The sequence below is a fragment of the Eubalaena glacialis genome, chromosome 13 (assembly GCF_028564815.1).
Source record: "Eubalaena glacialis isolate mEubGla1 chromosome 13, mEubGla1.1.hap2.+ XY, whole genome shotgun sequence".
Classification (NCBI taxonomy): Eukaryota; Metazoa; Chordata; class Mammalia; order Artiodactyla; family Balaenidae; genus Eubalaena; species Eubalaena glacialis.
The window spans coordinates 13,837,366-13,854,301 of NC_083728.1; the positions used below are offsets into that span (position 1 = coordinate 13,837,366).

The 16,936-nt window shown below is 52.3% G+C and overlaps 1 protein-coding gene across 4 annotated transcripts in view; it reads left to right on the plus strand.

Annotated features, from left to right (window-relative positions):
- Positions 1 to 16,936, plus strand: part of SULF2 (sulfatase 2) — a 142,512-nt gene that overhangs the window by 102,327 nt on the left and 23,249 nt on the right. For all 4 annotated transcript variants that reach the window (XM_061210358.1, XM_061210357.1, XM_061210356.1 and 1 more), the window contains exons 5-10: positions 1,677 to 1,846; positions 6,531 to 6,681; positions 7,899 to 8,074; positions 12,230 to 12,358; positions 13,791 to 13,847; positions 15,049 to 15,178. In XM_061210358.1, the coding sequence (XP_061066341.1) occupies positions 1,677 to 1,846; positions 6,531 to 6,681; positions 7,899 to 8,074; positions 12,230 to 12,358; positions 13,791 to 13,847; positions 15,049 to 15,178 (813 nt within the window). The remainder of the gene's footprint in view (positions 1 to 1,676; positions 1,847 to 6,530; positions 6,682 to 7,898; positions 8,075 to 12,229; positions 12,359 to 13,790; positions 13,848 to 15,048; positions 15,179 to 16,936) is intronic.

A 16,936-nucleotide genomic window follows, 5' to 3' on the forward strand; every position in this document is an offset into this window, starting at 1 on the left:
TTCCCTTAACAGTGTATCTTGGACAACTTTCTACCTCAGTAACTACAGACCTACTGCCCTTTTAATGTCTGCACAGCACTGCACAGTATGAAAGCAGTACAAGTTCATTAATCATCTTCCCATTACTGGTCACTATGATGCAGTGACTGTCCTTGTGCACATAGACATAGAGCACGAATGTCCCTGGAGGCATGTACCTCTAGAGGCACAGGCACACCTGGAGTATGTATGTATTTGGTACAGTTCACTTCAGGGTGGAAGCTGTAGCCACTTCTTCACCTTTCTCTCTTCTTTAAAATAATATCTCTTTTTGAAAGTTATCATTTTGGACAGAGCTGCTTCTGGAGAAGCAGAAGGTAAATTTTTAAGAACTCATTACCTTCAGAAGAAATCAGCAGCTAAAGATTTACCAAATTCAGGAAGAGTTTAGGCAAATCTCAGCTTCTTAGCTGAGCTTTTAAAGCCCTCATTTCCTGTCCATCACTTTTCCTCCCACTCTTCTCTCCTCCTGCCCAGTATCTAAGTGGGTCTCACTTTTCTGGAGACACTATTGCATGCCTGTGTTTGTGCTGCTCCTTTGATTGTCCCGGCATTGTACCTGATGATTGTTCACCCCCTTTCTATTCCTCAAACACAAGGCAAGTTCATTCCTGCCTCAGAGGCCTTGCATTTTCTGTTCCCTCTGCCTGGAACACTTCCTCTAGATCAGTGATTCTCATTCCTGGCTGCACATTGGAATCTCCTGGTGAGCTTTTAAAAAGTCCAGTACCCAGACTGAACCACAGACCAATTAAACCAGAATCTCTGGAAGAGAGCCCAGCCATCAGTAAAGCTCCCCTGAGGATTCCAGCAGGCAGCTGAAAGTGAACTCCAGTGATATAACAATAGATCTTCCCATGCCCAGCTCCTCATCACTCAGGTCTCAACTCAAATGTCACCTCCTCAGAGAGGCCCTCCCTGATTGCCCCAGCTAAAGTATTCCTCCCACCCCAGGTCCCAGTTACTCTTTGTCACATTTTGTCTTATTTCCTTCTTCTGTCACACGTCGTCACTATCTTGGCTCTTCGTTTATTTGTTCGTCTGCTCCCGCCCCCAGTACAGACCCTCCAGGATTGCAGGGATGTATCCACCCTGCATGATGGTATCTCTGGAGCCTTGAAAAGACTTCAGGCTTAGGGACCAAGACTCAGGAGGCCTGGCTGCAACATTTATCAGCTGTGTGACATTAGGCAATTCACTTAACTTCTCTGGACCTTCATTTCCTGTTCTGGAAAACAGGGTTTATCATCACACCTACATTCTAGGGCTATATAAGAGTTAAACAAGCTAATACATGTAAACACAGAACAATTCCTGGAGCGCCATAAGCACTCAATAGTGTTAGCTATTACTATTTTAAGATCTATCACGAATGAATGACAAATTGTAATTCCTCTCCCGTCCTCCCTAACCCCTTCTCTGCTTTTCTTTTCTGTTGTGCATAATATCATTTGACATTCCCTGTTTTACTTGCTTATTTATTGTCTGTTTGCCCCTAGACCGTCGGCTCCGCAAGGGATTGTCTATTTTGGTCACTGCTGTGTCCCCGATGCCCAGCACGGTGCCTGGCACATGGCAGGCACTCAGTGCGGATGCCCAGCTCCTCACACCTTCTCCTGTCTCTCCCCAACCCCCAGGACTACCTGACAGACCTGATCACCAATGACAGCGTGAGCTTCTTCCGTACATCCAAGAAGATGTACCCGCACAGGCCCGTTCTCATGGTCATCAGCCACGCAGCCCCTCACGGCCCCGAGGACTCGGCCCCCCAGTACTCAAGCCTCTTCCCCAATGCGTCTCAGCACATGTAAGCTTTGGGGCGCTGCCTGCAGAGCTGCTGGGTGGCACGAAGGTGGGAGGGTCAGGCTCGGTCACAGTCATATAATGACAGAGACAAGGCTGCCTCGTGTCTCTAATCCTCCCGGTTTAAAGAAGCCAGGGACACACAGCTGATCTCTGAGGAAACTGGGATACAGATCCAGTAATAACAACCCAAAGCAGGCAACAAGAGTTTTTATAACTTGGGACCCACATCCTCCCACTGAGAGGTCTGTGGATAGAACAGCATTTCAGGTGTATACCCGTATAATAGTTTTCATTTGCAATCTGTGTATTTTATTTTGCACATTTTAAAACACTTTTGAGAAGGGGGCCATAGCTTCATCAGACTACTAATATATTCACAGCCTTTATAAGCTGTTGACTCCATGGCAGGCTCTGTGCTAAGCCCTGTACATTGCACTGAATCCCTGAATATTCCTAGTGACCCTTGGTGTATCAGTTATCTATTGCTGCATAACAAGTTACCCTGAAATTGAGCAGCTTAAAACACCAACGCATATTACCGCACAGTGTCTGTGAGTCAGGAATCTGGGAGTGGCCTATCTGGAAGGTTCTAGCTCAGGGTCTCCCGAGATTGTGAAAAAGGTGTCAGCTGGGGCTGCTGCCACCTGAGGCTTGCCTGGGGCTCACTTACACGGCTGCCCCTCAACCAGCAGATCTCGCCATAGGGCTGATGCAGTCTTTTATAACCTAATCTCAAAGTGACACACCATCTCTCCCACATTCTATTGGTTACACAGACCAGTGCTCCTACAGTATGGGAGGGGGTACAGTTGTGTGATTACCAGGAAGTGGGGGCTATTGAGGGCTCTCTTGGAGGCTGCTTGTCACACTTGGTATTCCCATTTTACCAATGGGAAAACCGAGGCACAGAGAGGTGAGGTAACTTCCCTAAGGTCACCCAGCTGGTAAATGGCAGAGCTTGAATTCAAATCCAGCGCCCATTCCTGCCTCCCATCTCTCTGCCCACCGCTCCAGTCCTCCTCCCTCCAGCTGGCTAGTAAATCTTTCTGGAAAGTTCTTCTGCTTTTCTCTGCCTCAGACCACCTCCTGCTTAGCAGCGATACTCAGCAGCCCTTGCTGTGACATTGGGGCGACAAGGACTGGCAATTTGGAGTCCGCCTGAATATTCCGGGTGTTTAACTTTCATTACAATCAGAATGCGTTGCCCTCCTCTACCCCCTTGCCGTGATTACTCTCTGACAGCGCCCAGAGTGGCTCCAAGAGGATAAGGCAGTGTGTTAACCTGCTGATCCCCTGGTCTTTGGGGAGCAGGATTTGACAGATGGTGGAGAACCGCATTCCAGGGACTGCAGCGCCCCTCTCACTCCGCAGACGGCAGCACTGCCTGTCTGCACATCTGCCATGGCTGCCCCCCACCCCAGCCCACTCCTCCTGCCTGAGACGCCAGCTTCCCACCCTCACCCATAGCCCACCTTTGAGGGAGGGGGCATGTGGCCAACTCAGTCCCCCTAAGGGAGGAGCCGCGGAGTGGGGGAAGGTACACTTTGCTTCTGCAGCGTCTCCTCTAAAAGGGGTGCTGGCACCCCACCCCCCAGCAGCCCTGGAGTTGCATGATGAGATGGTTTGACATTGCCTGCTCATTTATTTTCCCTTTGAAATGAAAATTATAGAAATTGAACGTGAGCAACGCCTGCTGCCATTACTTACCCAGAGCACCCCCTGTGCCTTATTAGGGGTGTGTTTGAAAGGCTCTCTTATCTCTGGGGTATAATCATTTTCAAAACAAAACCCAAAACCAGAAAGTTCTGCAGCTGGGATGTTTAATTATGACAGTCAGGGGGCTGAGGAGGGGACAGAGTTCCAGATCTTTCTATCACGAGACTCCTGTCAGAGACTCTCACCCCATCAAGCCTTGTGCCATGTTCTCAGGCTGGGCTTGTGGATGCTGAAAAATGCTGCTCGTTGTGATGTGGTCCCACTCCACCAGCCCAGGGCCCCATCCACCCCCAGCCAGCTCCGTACACACACAAAGATGCAAACAGATGCACGCAGACACACACAAACACATACACACACAGATACAGACACAAATATGCAAAGATACAAATAGATACATACAGATATATACACAGATACACAAATGCACACAGACACACAGAACACAGACACAAACACAAAGTAAATACACAGATACACAGACATATATAGACACACAAATGCACATACAAACACAGGCATATACATGCAAGCACATATACGGACACACAGATACAGACACATACACACAGATATGCAGACATACACAGAAACACACAAACACACACAGATACAAAGATACAAGCACGTATACACACACACAGATACACAAACGCACATAAAGATAAACACAGGTGCAAACACAGATACGCACAAACATGAAGATACACAACCAAACAGACACGCACGCACAGAAACATACACAGACACACAAACGTACACAGAGACACACACAGACAAAAGACACATAGGCACACACACCCACAGCCCCCAGAGCTTCCTCTGAAGCCTGGCATCTGAATGGGTTCACGGGCCTCTCCCTTTATCACGCCTGGGAGCCAGGCCTGAGCTCACACCCTTGGGGTGGGGCTGGGAGCCAGGGTTCCTGCCCCTCGGCCTCCAGACACACGGCGGGAGGGGCCGGAAGGGCCCCCAGCCCAAGGGGGATGTTATCCTTCAGGCCGGTTGTGAACGAGCAGACATTCCTCGGATTCTTGAGGAGGTGAGGGTTTCAACTCTTCGTTCAGCAGGCATCTGGGTTCATGTGAAAATGTGACACCATCCCGGGGTAGCAGGGGGAGCCTGGCCTCAAGCAGGGGACCAGCAGGCCGGCCTCGGCCCCAAGCAGGACCCCAGGCTCCGCAGCCTGCTGGCCTCCAGATCCTGCTCGAAAGACGTCTCCAGAGAAAGGGCCTCCAAAATCAGACTCTTGACAGACTCACCCCTCCCTGTTCTCAAGGGCAGACACCAGCCCAGGAGAATCTAAGAGATTCAGGGATGATTGCTCAAAATTACATCCTGAATCCGGGCCCCTGGGGCCACGGGAGCAATTTTCCCAAAACCCCCAACAGCCCCGAGGGCATCTCTTTGTGCAGCCCCTGGCCCAGCAGCACCCCTCCAGCTCCTCGGTGGGGGAGGGCGGCGAGGGGGCGTGGCCCTGCTCCTGGGATGTTCTACACGAGGGTCAGGCCCTAAGCCGGCCCAAAGGAGAGAGCGGCGTTTCTCATAGTTTCTCATAATCAAAGGAGGCCGCGAGCCCGGCTTGGATTTAGCGGCAGGAGACCAGCCAGAAACTCAAAGCAAAGTCCAGAAGGAATCTTATGACTCACCCCGCTCTACATAGCAACGGTCTCCATAACTCTCAGGCTGCACCACAAGCTGCAGTGTCCTTCCTTCTACCCCGGGGAGGGAGGGGCTGAGGTCCTGATGAAGGAAGGGAGTCTGGGGCCCTTCTACCCTCCCCCATGCCCCACAGCCCTTGCCCCCTGAAGAGCCATCTCGAAAAACTTTTTGTCTTCAAGCAGTGGAAACTTCCTCTCTTTGCAGCTTTGCCTGGGGAGGGGGTGGGTAAGACCTGAGGGGAACCTGACCCTCGAGGATCATCAGACCCAGTGCGACGGACGCCCATGCTTTGTGGGGTTTCCCACTCCTGGAGCTCAAACCCCAGCTCTGCATTTGGCAAGTCTGTCCCCTCACTGAGCCTCCGTGTCCCCATTTCTCACACAAGGAGAAGGAAAGCACCAGCTCCTAGTTCTGTTCTGAGTATTAAATGAGATGATGTAGGCAAACCCTTCCGGGTGTGGCCAGCACGTGGTCAGTGCTCATTCGGGGCTGGTCAAAGATTACCATGTATTTGTTCGTTTATCATTAGGCATCACAGCTGACCCCACAGCAGAAGTCACGGAGGCTAGTGGCTCCACCGTCCACTCAGTGAGACCATGGGCAGGTCTCGGAACTCCTCTGACCCCGTTTCCTCCTTTGTAAATGGGAAATTAAACCACGCGGGAAGAATAGCTGTGACAGCAAAGTCAGAGAATGTGGAGTGTCCCAAATGAACACATTCAGGCACCATCCTCACAGTTTTGCCTATTATGAACCTAATTTTTAACCAGTTTCCTTTTTTTTTTAACCAAAATCTATTGCAAAAGGAAATTCGGTAGTCACGCCTTAATTAACCACGATAACTGTCACTTGCCATCTACCCAAGGTAACTGACAAGTAAATGCAATGCTATTAAGTTAGAGTTGGGTGCTGTGCCCACAGGAGGCCCTCTCCTTCTTTCAAAAGGGAGGCGAGCAAATTCTAGAGAGGTGCTGAGGAGAGCCCAGCACAGACTGAGACTTTGGCCGTGATGTGATGGGCGTGCTGACTGGGCTTAAATGGGAGGGACGTTCTCCCTTTGGGGCTCCAGGTTATCTACGGCTGTGCCCCCCAGTCTTCCCACGTTCATGCCCTGCACGTGGAGAGATGCTGACCTAACGTGGGGCAGAGCCCCCCAGGCGCTGGCGTCCAGATGGGGGCGGTTTCACCCTGAGCTGCAGCCCCAGCGCGGGGAGGCTGCTCCCCTGAGGCGTGGGGGGACCTGGGGGCGGGGCCCAGGCACCCCCCCCCCCAGCCTGACCTGATCTCTGTGCCTGTCTGCCCGCCAGCACCCCGAGCTACAACTATGCACCCAACCCCGACAAGCACTGGATCATGCGCTACACGGGGCCCATGAAGCCCATCCACATGCAGTTCACCAACATGCTGCAGCGGAAGCGCCTGCAGACCCTCCTGTCCGTGGATGACTCCATGGAGACGGTAGGCTGCCCTCCTCCTGAGCATCCTCCCAGCCACGCCAGGCCCGCAGCCTCCCTGCCCTTCCCCCCCACACCCCTCCGAGTATCATCAGCTGGAGAGGAATGGAAGCAGAGGCAGAAGGAAAAGGCACCGTTCAAGGCCAGGGAGACAGCTCTGAGCAATCCAGACGAAACCCCTGCCCTCGGGGAACTTGTAGTCCAGCTCTGATCTGTTCACTATAGTAGCCATGTGCAGCTACGTACATTTTTTAACAGCTTTATGGGGATATGATTCACATACCACAGAGCTCACCCAATTCAAGTGTATGTTTCAGTGCTTTTCATATGTTTGCAGGGTTGTACGATCATCACCACAGTCGATTTTAGAAGTTTCATCACCCCAGAGAGAAACCCCACAGCCCTTAGCCATTACCCCAAACTCCCCTCACCCCTCCGCCTTAGCCAACTGCTCATCTACTTTGTGTCTCTGTGGATTCTGGACATTTCATATAAGAGGAGTCCTACAATATGTGGTTTTTTGGATCTGGCTTCTTTCACTCAGTATGATGATTTCAAGGTTCATCCAGGTGGTAGCATGTTCAGTGCTTCATTTTTTTTTTATAATTGCTAAATAATACTCCATTGCATGGATATATTTTTTAAATTTTATCCATGACCATTTAAATTCAGTAAAATACAATGAAATTTCAAATTTAGTTTCTCAGGTGCACTGGCCACGTTTGAAGTGCTGAATAACCAATTGTGGCTGGTGCCATAGGTGTCAACATTGCCAGCATGGCAGAAAGTTCTGTTGGACAGCACTGTTGTAGGTCACAGACTCCTGCCCCAGGCCATTCATTCATTCACTAATTCACTCATTCACCCAACAGCATTTGTTGAGTGCCAGCACACATGGGACACAGCAGGGAACAAAATGACAGAAGTCCCTGCCCTGATGGGGCGTACATTCTAATGCAGGGACACAGCCCACGAATAAGTAGAAGAGAGAGAGGTGAGAAGTGCTGGGAAGACAAGTAAAGGGGGACAGGAGGTGGGGAGGCTACGGTGATGCATGGGTCAGCCCCAGGGGCCCCGCCGAGAGGTGACAGTTGAGCGAAGACCCGAAGCGGGAGGGACAGGGGCCTGAGACCCCAGCACAGCATCGTGTTTTGGGACAGTGGGCCGGGCGCACTGCCCGCCTTCCCTCCGCATGTCCTCACCACCCCGCCTGCGTTTCAGATTTACAACATGCTGGTGGAGACGGGTGAGCTGGACAACACGTATATCGTGTACACCGCCGACCACGGCTACCACATCGGCCAGTTCGGCCTGGTGAAAGGGAAGTCCATGCCCTACGAGTTCGACATCAGGGTCCCATTCTACGTTAGGGGCCCCAACGTGGAGGCTGGATCGCTGTAAGTGCATCACCCACTCCTCCCCAGCGCCCCAAAGTCCCAGGGAGGCCTGCAGGCTCCGCTGGCACCGGGATGGGCAAGCAGCAGGCAGCTCAGCAGGCGGCCCCGAGCCACTCCCCGGGGCGGCACACGATTCAGGCAAGTGGGCCTCGGTGCCGAGCGAAATGGTGATGATGTCACCCAGGGAGGACTGCATACCCCTCTACTGGGGAAGGAGAGGCCAGGAGCTGTTAGCACCTGTGAAAACAGACTGTCCGTGGTGGGCACTGTGCCAAGGAATCGGGGACCTGGACTGTGTATGTGTCACCGCCAGGGCATGGGGGTGCCACCTTGACTTCTGTCTGGCCTGAGTGGTCTTTGGGTCTGGAGGTTGTCAGGGAGGAGCCCGGCCACCTCGGCCCGGGCGACGTCATCCGCTGAGATTAGCTGAGCCAGCTCAGCCACAGCGCTAAGGGAAGCAGCCTCCCCCATCCTTCCTCGAGGGCCACGTGGGCCCTTGGCCAGCATTGTCCTGTGTTAACCTTTGAAATGACATGTTCTGGCAGCAAAAATGCCATGTCTGGGGCAGGGAGAGGTAGAAAGGCCAGGAATCATAGCAGCAGCATCCTCGGATCAGCCCAGACGTGATGGAGACCAACTCGAATGTGTTTTGAAATGCAGATAAATCACCGTTCAGGTGCTCATCAGGTCTGACTTCCATCTGAGCCGAGAACACACACAGGCACTGACTCAGCTTGCTTCAGAATTCCTCCCGAAAGGGCATTGGTGGTGCCGTCTTAGGACCAAGATGTTCCCACCGCCTGGGATGTTTGGTGGAAATTCCAGAAGGCAGACGGTGTGAGCTGTAGCCCAGCCTCATCACTGTTCCGCTGCCAACCTCATCAAATCCCTGCCTGTCTGGATTTCAGGGTCCCCGCCTATAATAATAGCTATTATAAGGATAGCTGTGCTGATATAGTACTTATTCTTCAGGCTTTGGTCTAAGCACTTATATCCAGGTAATCCACTTACACATGACAACAACCCTATAAGGTAGATGCTAGTATTGTCCCTGTTTTAAACGCAAGGAAACAGAGGCACAGGTTAAGTTGCCTGAGTTACATGGCACAGGAGGGAAGGAGCTGGAATTCGTCTCAAAACCGGGACTTTGATATTTGTAAATGTTTTTCCTTTTTAGGTAAGAATATATGTGACCATTAAAGTCACTGGGATTATTTGCTTTCGAAAAACGAAGGTGGACAGAACTATAATCCAGCATCTTTTATTGTATTGGTCAGCCTCAGAGTCTGTGATCTGGTTCTTAGGACCCAAACCCACAGAGAAAGAGAGTGCTAATGTCAGACTTGGGGCTGACAGCCAGGACTCCTTGAGTTGTGAACGGAAATGACTCTCAAAATGAACAAGGCAAATAAAATAAGATATGAGGAATGCAGTCACTAAAGTAACTGGGAAGTCCAAGGTTAGGGCTGGCTTCAGGTACGGCGGGATCCAGCAGTCACACAATGACAACAGGAAGCTCTCATTTTCCATCTCAGTCCTGCATCCTCTGAATTGGCTTCATTCTCAGGGCAGCTTTTCTCTCATGGTGGCAGGGTCACCACAGCCCCAGACTTTTAGGCCATGCAGCTTGGGAAACCAAACAGTGGTTTGAACAGAAGCCCTGAGGCTGACCCTCACTGCCCTGACTGGTCACGTGTCCATCCCCGAGCCAGTCACTGTAGCCAGGGTAATAGAAAACCTTGTGTGGCCAGGCTGAGTACATCAGGTGGTGAAATCTGAATGGGGCCAGGTAGTTCCTGCAGAACTGGAAACTGTTCCCACCAAGCAAGGTGTGGGTGCTGGGTGGGAAAAGCAGTCCTGTCCATCCCACCCAGCCTGGGGGCGGCAGGACCTGTGGACGACCTCAGGTCAATCCAGCTGAGTTGCCAACATTCACCCTGGTGCCCCCTCAACCAACGGACTTTTCCAGCTCCCTCCTCCTGCCTGATTAAGTGGTCATGCCTCTTGCTAGCTTCAAGCCCCTCCACCAGGCAGCTTCACCCACCTTCCCCAGCCTCACCCCCATGACCACCCCAGTGTCGCAGGAATAGGGACCCCTTCCAGAACCCAAGAGTGGGCTCTTGTCTAACACTCAGAAATGAATTGTCCGAGGAGACACAGGTGCTGACAAAGCAAGAGACTTTATTGGAAACTGGCGCCCAGGCAGAGAGCATCAGGGTCAGGGACTCCAGGAGAACTGCTCTGCCACGTGGCTCACAGTCTGGGGTTGTATGGTAATGGGGTTAGTTTCCAGGTTGTCTCTGGCCAGTCATTCTGACTCAGGGGTCCTTCCTGGTAGCCCGCACATGGCTCAACCAAGGTAGATCCTAGCGAGAAGGATTCTGGGAGGTTGGTAGGACATATGGACTGGCGTCTCCTCTCTCCTTTTGACCTTTCCCGAATTCTTCTGATTGGTGGTAGCTTGTCAGTTCCGCGTTCCTTACCAGGACGTCCTGCTGTAAGATAACTCATGCAAGTGGTTACTACCGTGCCTGGCCAGGACGGGCAGTTTCAGTCAGTGGTTCCCCTGAAACCAGCACACCTGACTACCTGTCCAGTGTTCACAAGGTGCTGGGCTAGGGAGATAGAGGAAGTGAAAGACATCCGAAACCCTCGGACCCAGGCCCTGACCCCCAACCCCAGGGAACCAGACAGGGGCAGGGAGGGCACTGTGCCACCTTGATGGAGAATGTGTCCATGCGGCCATGATCCATCCAACCGGTGCAGGCCCTGTGCTGGGCACAACCTTAAAGTCACTTACCACCATGTTGGGAACACCCCAGGTAGAAACAGGACACAGGAAAAGTGACAGATGCATGGCAGTGGTAAATAACAAAACTCACTTGACTAACACTTACTGAGCACCTACTGTGTTCTCTAAGTGTAAAAGTACTACAGATAGAGAAGTGAACAAGACAGACAAAAACGTCTGCCTTCCCATTAGATTCTAATTGGGCAATAGACAATCAACCAGATAAATGAGTAAAATATATAGTAAAATGCGAGGGTGACAAGGCTTCAGGAGCAAGACAGAGCAAAGAAGGGGCAGAGCATGGGGAGGGATGCAGTTCTAAATGGGGTCCTCAGGAAGGGCCTTGTGTCAGTAATCTGTGCTGTGTAACAAATTACTAGAAACTTAGCAACTGAAAGCAACACGTGCTTTATCTCAGAGTTTCTGTGGGTCAGAAGTCCAAGCGTAGCTTAGGTTGGTCCTCTGCTTAGGCTGAAATCAAGGCATCAGCCAGGGCTGCTGTCTCATCTGGAAGCTCAACGGGGAAGGACCTGTTTCCCCACTCCGGGGGCTGTTCAAGTGCAAACAGAGGACTTGAACTCACACAGCCTGCCTCTCGGAGTATTCAGCAGGCATCCTTGCTAGGGGTGAATTTATGGCAGCTTTCTTCTTCAAAGCCAGCCAGGGGAGACAAAGAAATGAGGGAGGGACAGCTAACAAGACATAGTCGTATGTCACGTGACATCACCTTGGTCTGACATCCCATCACCTTTGCCATGTTCTAGCGGTTTGGCTCACCTTCAAGGGGAGGGGATCACAGGGGGGTGTGAACCCCAGAGCATGGGGATCTTGGGGCCACTTGGTAATCGTTGAGGGAAGAACTAAAGGTGGTGAGTGAGAGTGCTCACTGGAGTCTGGAGGAAGAACATTCCGGGCAGAGGGGACACAAGGACAGAGGCCCTGAGGCCAGACTGTTCTTGGCCTTCTAGGAACAGCAAGGGGGCCAGTGTTTGCCTCAGAGGTTCAGAGAAGGGTCCGGGGGAAGATCCAGGATTTGGGGTGTGTCTTCAAGGAAGGTGTCCTTTGTTCAGAGAGTGGGGTCAGGGAGGGCATTCCTGGCAGAAGAAACAGACAAGCAGAAGCCAGCTGGGGCCTGTGGTGGTGTGGAGGGCACAGAAGGTTAGGGGTGGGGTTTAGCTGAATTGGGGGCGCAGAGGGGAGCTTTGAGGGCTGAGGTGCAGGAGAGTGACACGATCAATGGCAGCTTTCCCACCTTCAGGGCGTCAGCCCCTGGTGATCTCCATCCCTCCAGCGGCCCCTCTCCCGAAGGAGGCTGGGTCATCACTGCCCAGGTGACTGAGTCCTGCTCTCTGTGCCTCCCTTAGGAATCCCCACATTGTCCTCAACATTGACCTGGCCCCCACCATCCTGGACATCGCAGGACTGGACATCCCCTCGGATATGGACGGGAAATCCATCCTCAAGCTGCTGGACACAGAGCGGCCGGCAAATCGGTGAGGGGCTGGGGTGGGTGCTGGGGTACCAGGCATCCCGAACTGTATGAACTAGTGGCCAAGCCGTGTGGGTCTGAGAGGGGGGTATTTCCAAGGTCAGGAGCTGGGGTTCTAGGGCCCCACATCCTGACCACTTAACCTGCCGTGGGATAGAAGGAAGCCCCCTCTCTAAGAGTCCACCTTCCCAGCTGGAATATGGCCACGGTGACCAGTCGAGGACCTTCCAGAGCTAAAACTGTATAAAACTTGAAAAAATAACAACAGCAGTTAACACTAATTAAGCACGTACTGTATGCCAGGCCTTTGCTATGCTTTGTAGGGGATTTTATCATTTTGATCTTCACAGTAACACAGTGAGGTAGGCGTTATTATGATCCCATCTTACCAATTTGGAAATTGAATCCAGAGAAGTCAAGTGACTTGTCAGAGGTCTCTTGGCAGGTCTGGACCCAACTCCGGGTATTCAGCCTCTAGGCTACAGGCTAGAGTCTCTTAATCGCCATGCTCTAAGGCCGGATGGTATGATGGGAACATATTCCTAGGTGTCCTGGAGGCAGAAAAACGAACAGTGATGGTGAGCAAAAACTAGGTGGGAAGGTGAGTTGAGTCTGGCGGGGACAGGAAAGGAGAAGGACACTGTCACTGCTGTGGCAGCAGCGACATCTAGTGGCCACCAGTGTTACTGCCCACTGAGTTAGCCTCACAGCACTGATGCAGCCTCCAGCTTGTATCTCCTGCAGCTCAGCGGGTCCAGCCCTGATGGGCACTGTCTGTCCACATCCGATTGTCCTGTAGGGGGAACCACCTCTGTTGAGCCTCCTCCCTCTGACTAGAAGGTGTTGTGAGCTGTAAGAGTACAAAATGGGCATGTTTTGGGGGGCGGGGGCACTGGGTGGGGAGCCAGGACACCTGGGAGTCAGGTGCAGGATGGAAGCTTCCTCTCTCAGCCTGAAGCCCCATCTGGGAAATGGAAATGATAGAGTGAAACTACATGAAATGCACACTTAAATTACACAAATCCAACTACAAAGGATCAAAGGGAAAAAAATCCTGCCAAAACACAATGTAATTAACCTGAAGTCAGGACAAGTTGCATCTGGTGCTGAACTAAAGAGGAAGCAATCTCTTCCAGCACCGGGGAACTGTTGGACTTCCTGGGAGGCACGGAGACACACACACACGACTATGTGTGACTTAGAGCAACTTTGACCTGGGTCATTTCTGCCCCATGTACCTTCAGACCCAAGTCTCGGGAAATACAGCTCTGCCCTGGGGGATGTGAGCATCCCCTGCTCGCCCCAACTGCCCCCCGGGTCTGTGCTGATTGTGAATCAAGGCTGGCTCTGAGCACCATCCCTGCCTCTGGGAGGACAGAGGGACACATGAGCCCCCCACATTGATGAGGAGATGGAAGTGTGCTTTTTTCCCCCAGGTTTCACTTGAAAAAGAAGATGAGGGTCTGGCGGGACTCCTTCCTGGTGGAGAGAGGGTGAGTGCCAGGGCCTGGAGGAGCCGCCCCAGGACATTTGAGCTGAGCAGCACCCGGGCAACCCCCATCAGCCCTGTCCCAGGAAGCGCCTGGCAGCCCCACCTGCGCCCATGATATTAAAGATCTCACTGTCGAGGGCAGGAGGGATCCCACTGCTATGATGACACCTTCCACCAGGGGCTGGGAATCTGTTTCCACAGCCTCCTGTACACAGGGAAGCCCGTTCGCTTTTCCTATGGTTGACGTAGAATTTGCATCTGGAGGCCACCTGTATCCTTCAGACACATTTTGTTCTGTCTGTATAATGTCTCACATGCTTTTTAACTTATTGCCAACTCATGTAATTTGGGAGGATTTTTATAAAATCCCCATTTCCTTTTATTTCTTTTTTTGAATTTTTGAATTTTATTTTATTTATTTTTTTATACAGCAGGTTCTTATTAGTCATCCATTTTATACACATCAGTGTATACATGTCAATCCCAATCTCCCAATTCATCACACACACACCCCCGCTGCTTTCCCCCCTTGGTGTCCATACGTTTGTTCTCTGCATCTGTGTCTCTATTTCTGCCCTGCAAACTGGTTCATCTGTACCATTTTTCTAGGTTCCACATATATGCGTTAATATACGATATCTGTTTTTCTCTTTCTGACTTACTTCGCTCTGTATGACAGTCTCTAGATCCATCCACGTCTCTACAAATGACCCAATTTCGTTCCTTTTTATGGCTGAGTAATATTCCATTGTATATACGTACCACATCTTTATCCATTCGTCTGTCGATGGGCATTTAGGTTGCTTCCATGACCTGGCTATTGTAAATAGTGCTGCAATGAACGTTGGGGTGCATGTGTTTTTTTGAATTATGGTTTTCTCTGGGTATATGCCCAGTAGTGGCATTGCTGGGTCGTATGGTAATTCTGTTTTTAGTTTTTTAAGGAACCTCCATACTGTTCTCCATAGTGGCTGTATCAATTTACATTCCCACCAACAGTGCAAGAGGGTTCCCTTTTCTCCACACCCTCTCCAGCATTTGTTGTTTGTAGAAAATCCCCATTTCTTAAGTCTGTTGACAATCACAAGATGTGGCCCGGCTGGACCTGCATCCTCCATGGTGACCCTACACCAGGGCTGAGTGGGGCCGTGCACTCCTCCAGAGCTGGGCGGCCAGCCCCACTTCCGCTCTCTGCCCCACAGCAAACTGCTCCACAAGAGGGACAGTGACAAGGTGGATGCCCCAGAGGAGAACTTCCTGCCCAAGTACCAGCGCGTGAAAGACCTGTGTCAGCGGGCCGAGTACCAGACCGCGTGTGAGCAGCTGGGGCAGGTGAGGATGCTCGGCTGGTGCCCTGGGGCTGGGGATGGTACCCCTCCCATCCCTTCTTCCCTCCCAGTGGCCACCCCGGCTAACCACGACCCAGGCCTGCTCCCCGGCCTTCAGACCAGCAGAGCCAGTGGGGCCAGTGCCCCTGCCAATGTGTGAGATGCAGGGTGATGCCAGGTGGTACAGGCGACACTCAGAAAGTTCTTCCAATCCTGCTCACGTTAGAGGCAAAGTCTCCTGTGGGTGCACGTGTGTCTTTAGCTGCTGTGACTCATGCCCGATCCCTCTTTAACAAAGACATAGCCAACCTCTGCACAATATTTATAAAGTTAAATAACCATTTCCATTGTATTCACTCTCCCAGAGCATCATTGTGGCTGGTTTTCCGCTTATATAGGAATAATAGGGAATTACCTTTTTAAGTAAATAAGTTTAAGTTTTAAAAATGTGAATTGATTTCAAGAGAAATATTAAGGAAATTATAATCCAAATAGTATTTAGAGGTAGCAGAAACTGGGACTGATGTTTCGGAGAGTCTGAACTAGGATTTTCTGAGGCCTGGGAGGCCAAGGTGGGCTCTGGAGAGGAGAGGGGAGGGGTGGGGGCAGAGCCTTGCAAAGACGGACCCAAGCAGGAGGCACGGTTCGGAGGTTGCGGGGAGGGGAGGGCCGACGAGCAAGCAGGGCAGACAGGAGATGCTTCCCTGCCTCGGTCTGTGAGCTGGGACTTTGAGCTCATCCACGGCGGCTCAGGCCTGAAGATGCATGCCCGTTTCACCAGTAAGAATAAGTAAAACCAGGGCCTCCACATTCCATTTCTCATTAATAGACCAAGGCTGCCAAGGCCAGGGCATGAGCTGGGTGGGTCTCACAGGCTGCATCCAGGCAGCTCTGTCTTATCACTAGACTCAGCATTAGCACCCGACTGTCCTCGTGGCTGTGCCCCCGCCGCCCAGCATTTGTTCACAACCCCCGACCCCTCCCCATGCTCTGGAGGGCATCTTGTCTGGGAGGTACCTGTCTGTGCCACTGAGCGAGAGCTTTGGGTTACATTGGAGCAGCGTTCAGTGCTGCCTCTGTAGCCGGGCACAGTTCCAGGCACTGGGGCAGCAACAGCCTCAGACGCCCTGGACAGAAAGCCCTGCCCTCCTGGAGCTGATGATCTGGGCAGATCCCAGAAGTGGTTCCGATTTCAGTTCTGAGCTAGAAGAAATGAGCCGATGAGACCAAGGGGCCCTTTGTCCCCCTGGGATTGTTGTCGAATCCCCCTGCTGGCCCGTCCCCCCCGCTCCCTGCAGATTGAGGGTCTGGCAGTCCCAGGAAGGGGAGAGGGCAAGTATCAGCATCTTCAGAACAGATTATCTGAGCACACTGCTTAACCCAAAGGAAAGGAGCACCAGGGGTGGGCTGGGGGCCTAGACTGGCAGCGGAGGCATCGAGTCATGGCCCCCACACTTACAGCTCTAGGTCCTCCAGGACCCCAGCCCAGCCCAGACATTCACCTGCCGGCGGATGCAGTCACGGCCCTGCTCAGCTGCCCTCCCTCCCCCAGCCCCCCAGCCCCAGTGCCACTGCCCGTCTCATGCTGCACCTTCCAGGAAGGCCCTTCCCCGCACACGAGCCATGCCCTCCGGCCCCGGAGCTCCTCTCAGAGGGCCCTCCCTGTGACTGGGCTCACCCTCACCCTCAGCCACAGCGAATCACCCTGGGTACCGTTTCTGTGCTCCTCCCACGGTGGACAGGTGTCCATCTGTGATGGAGC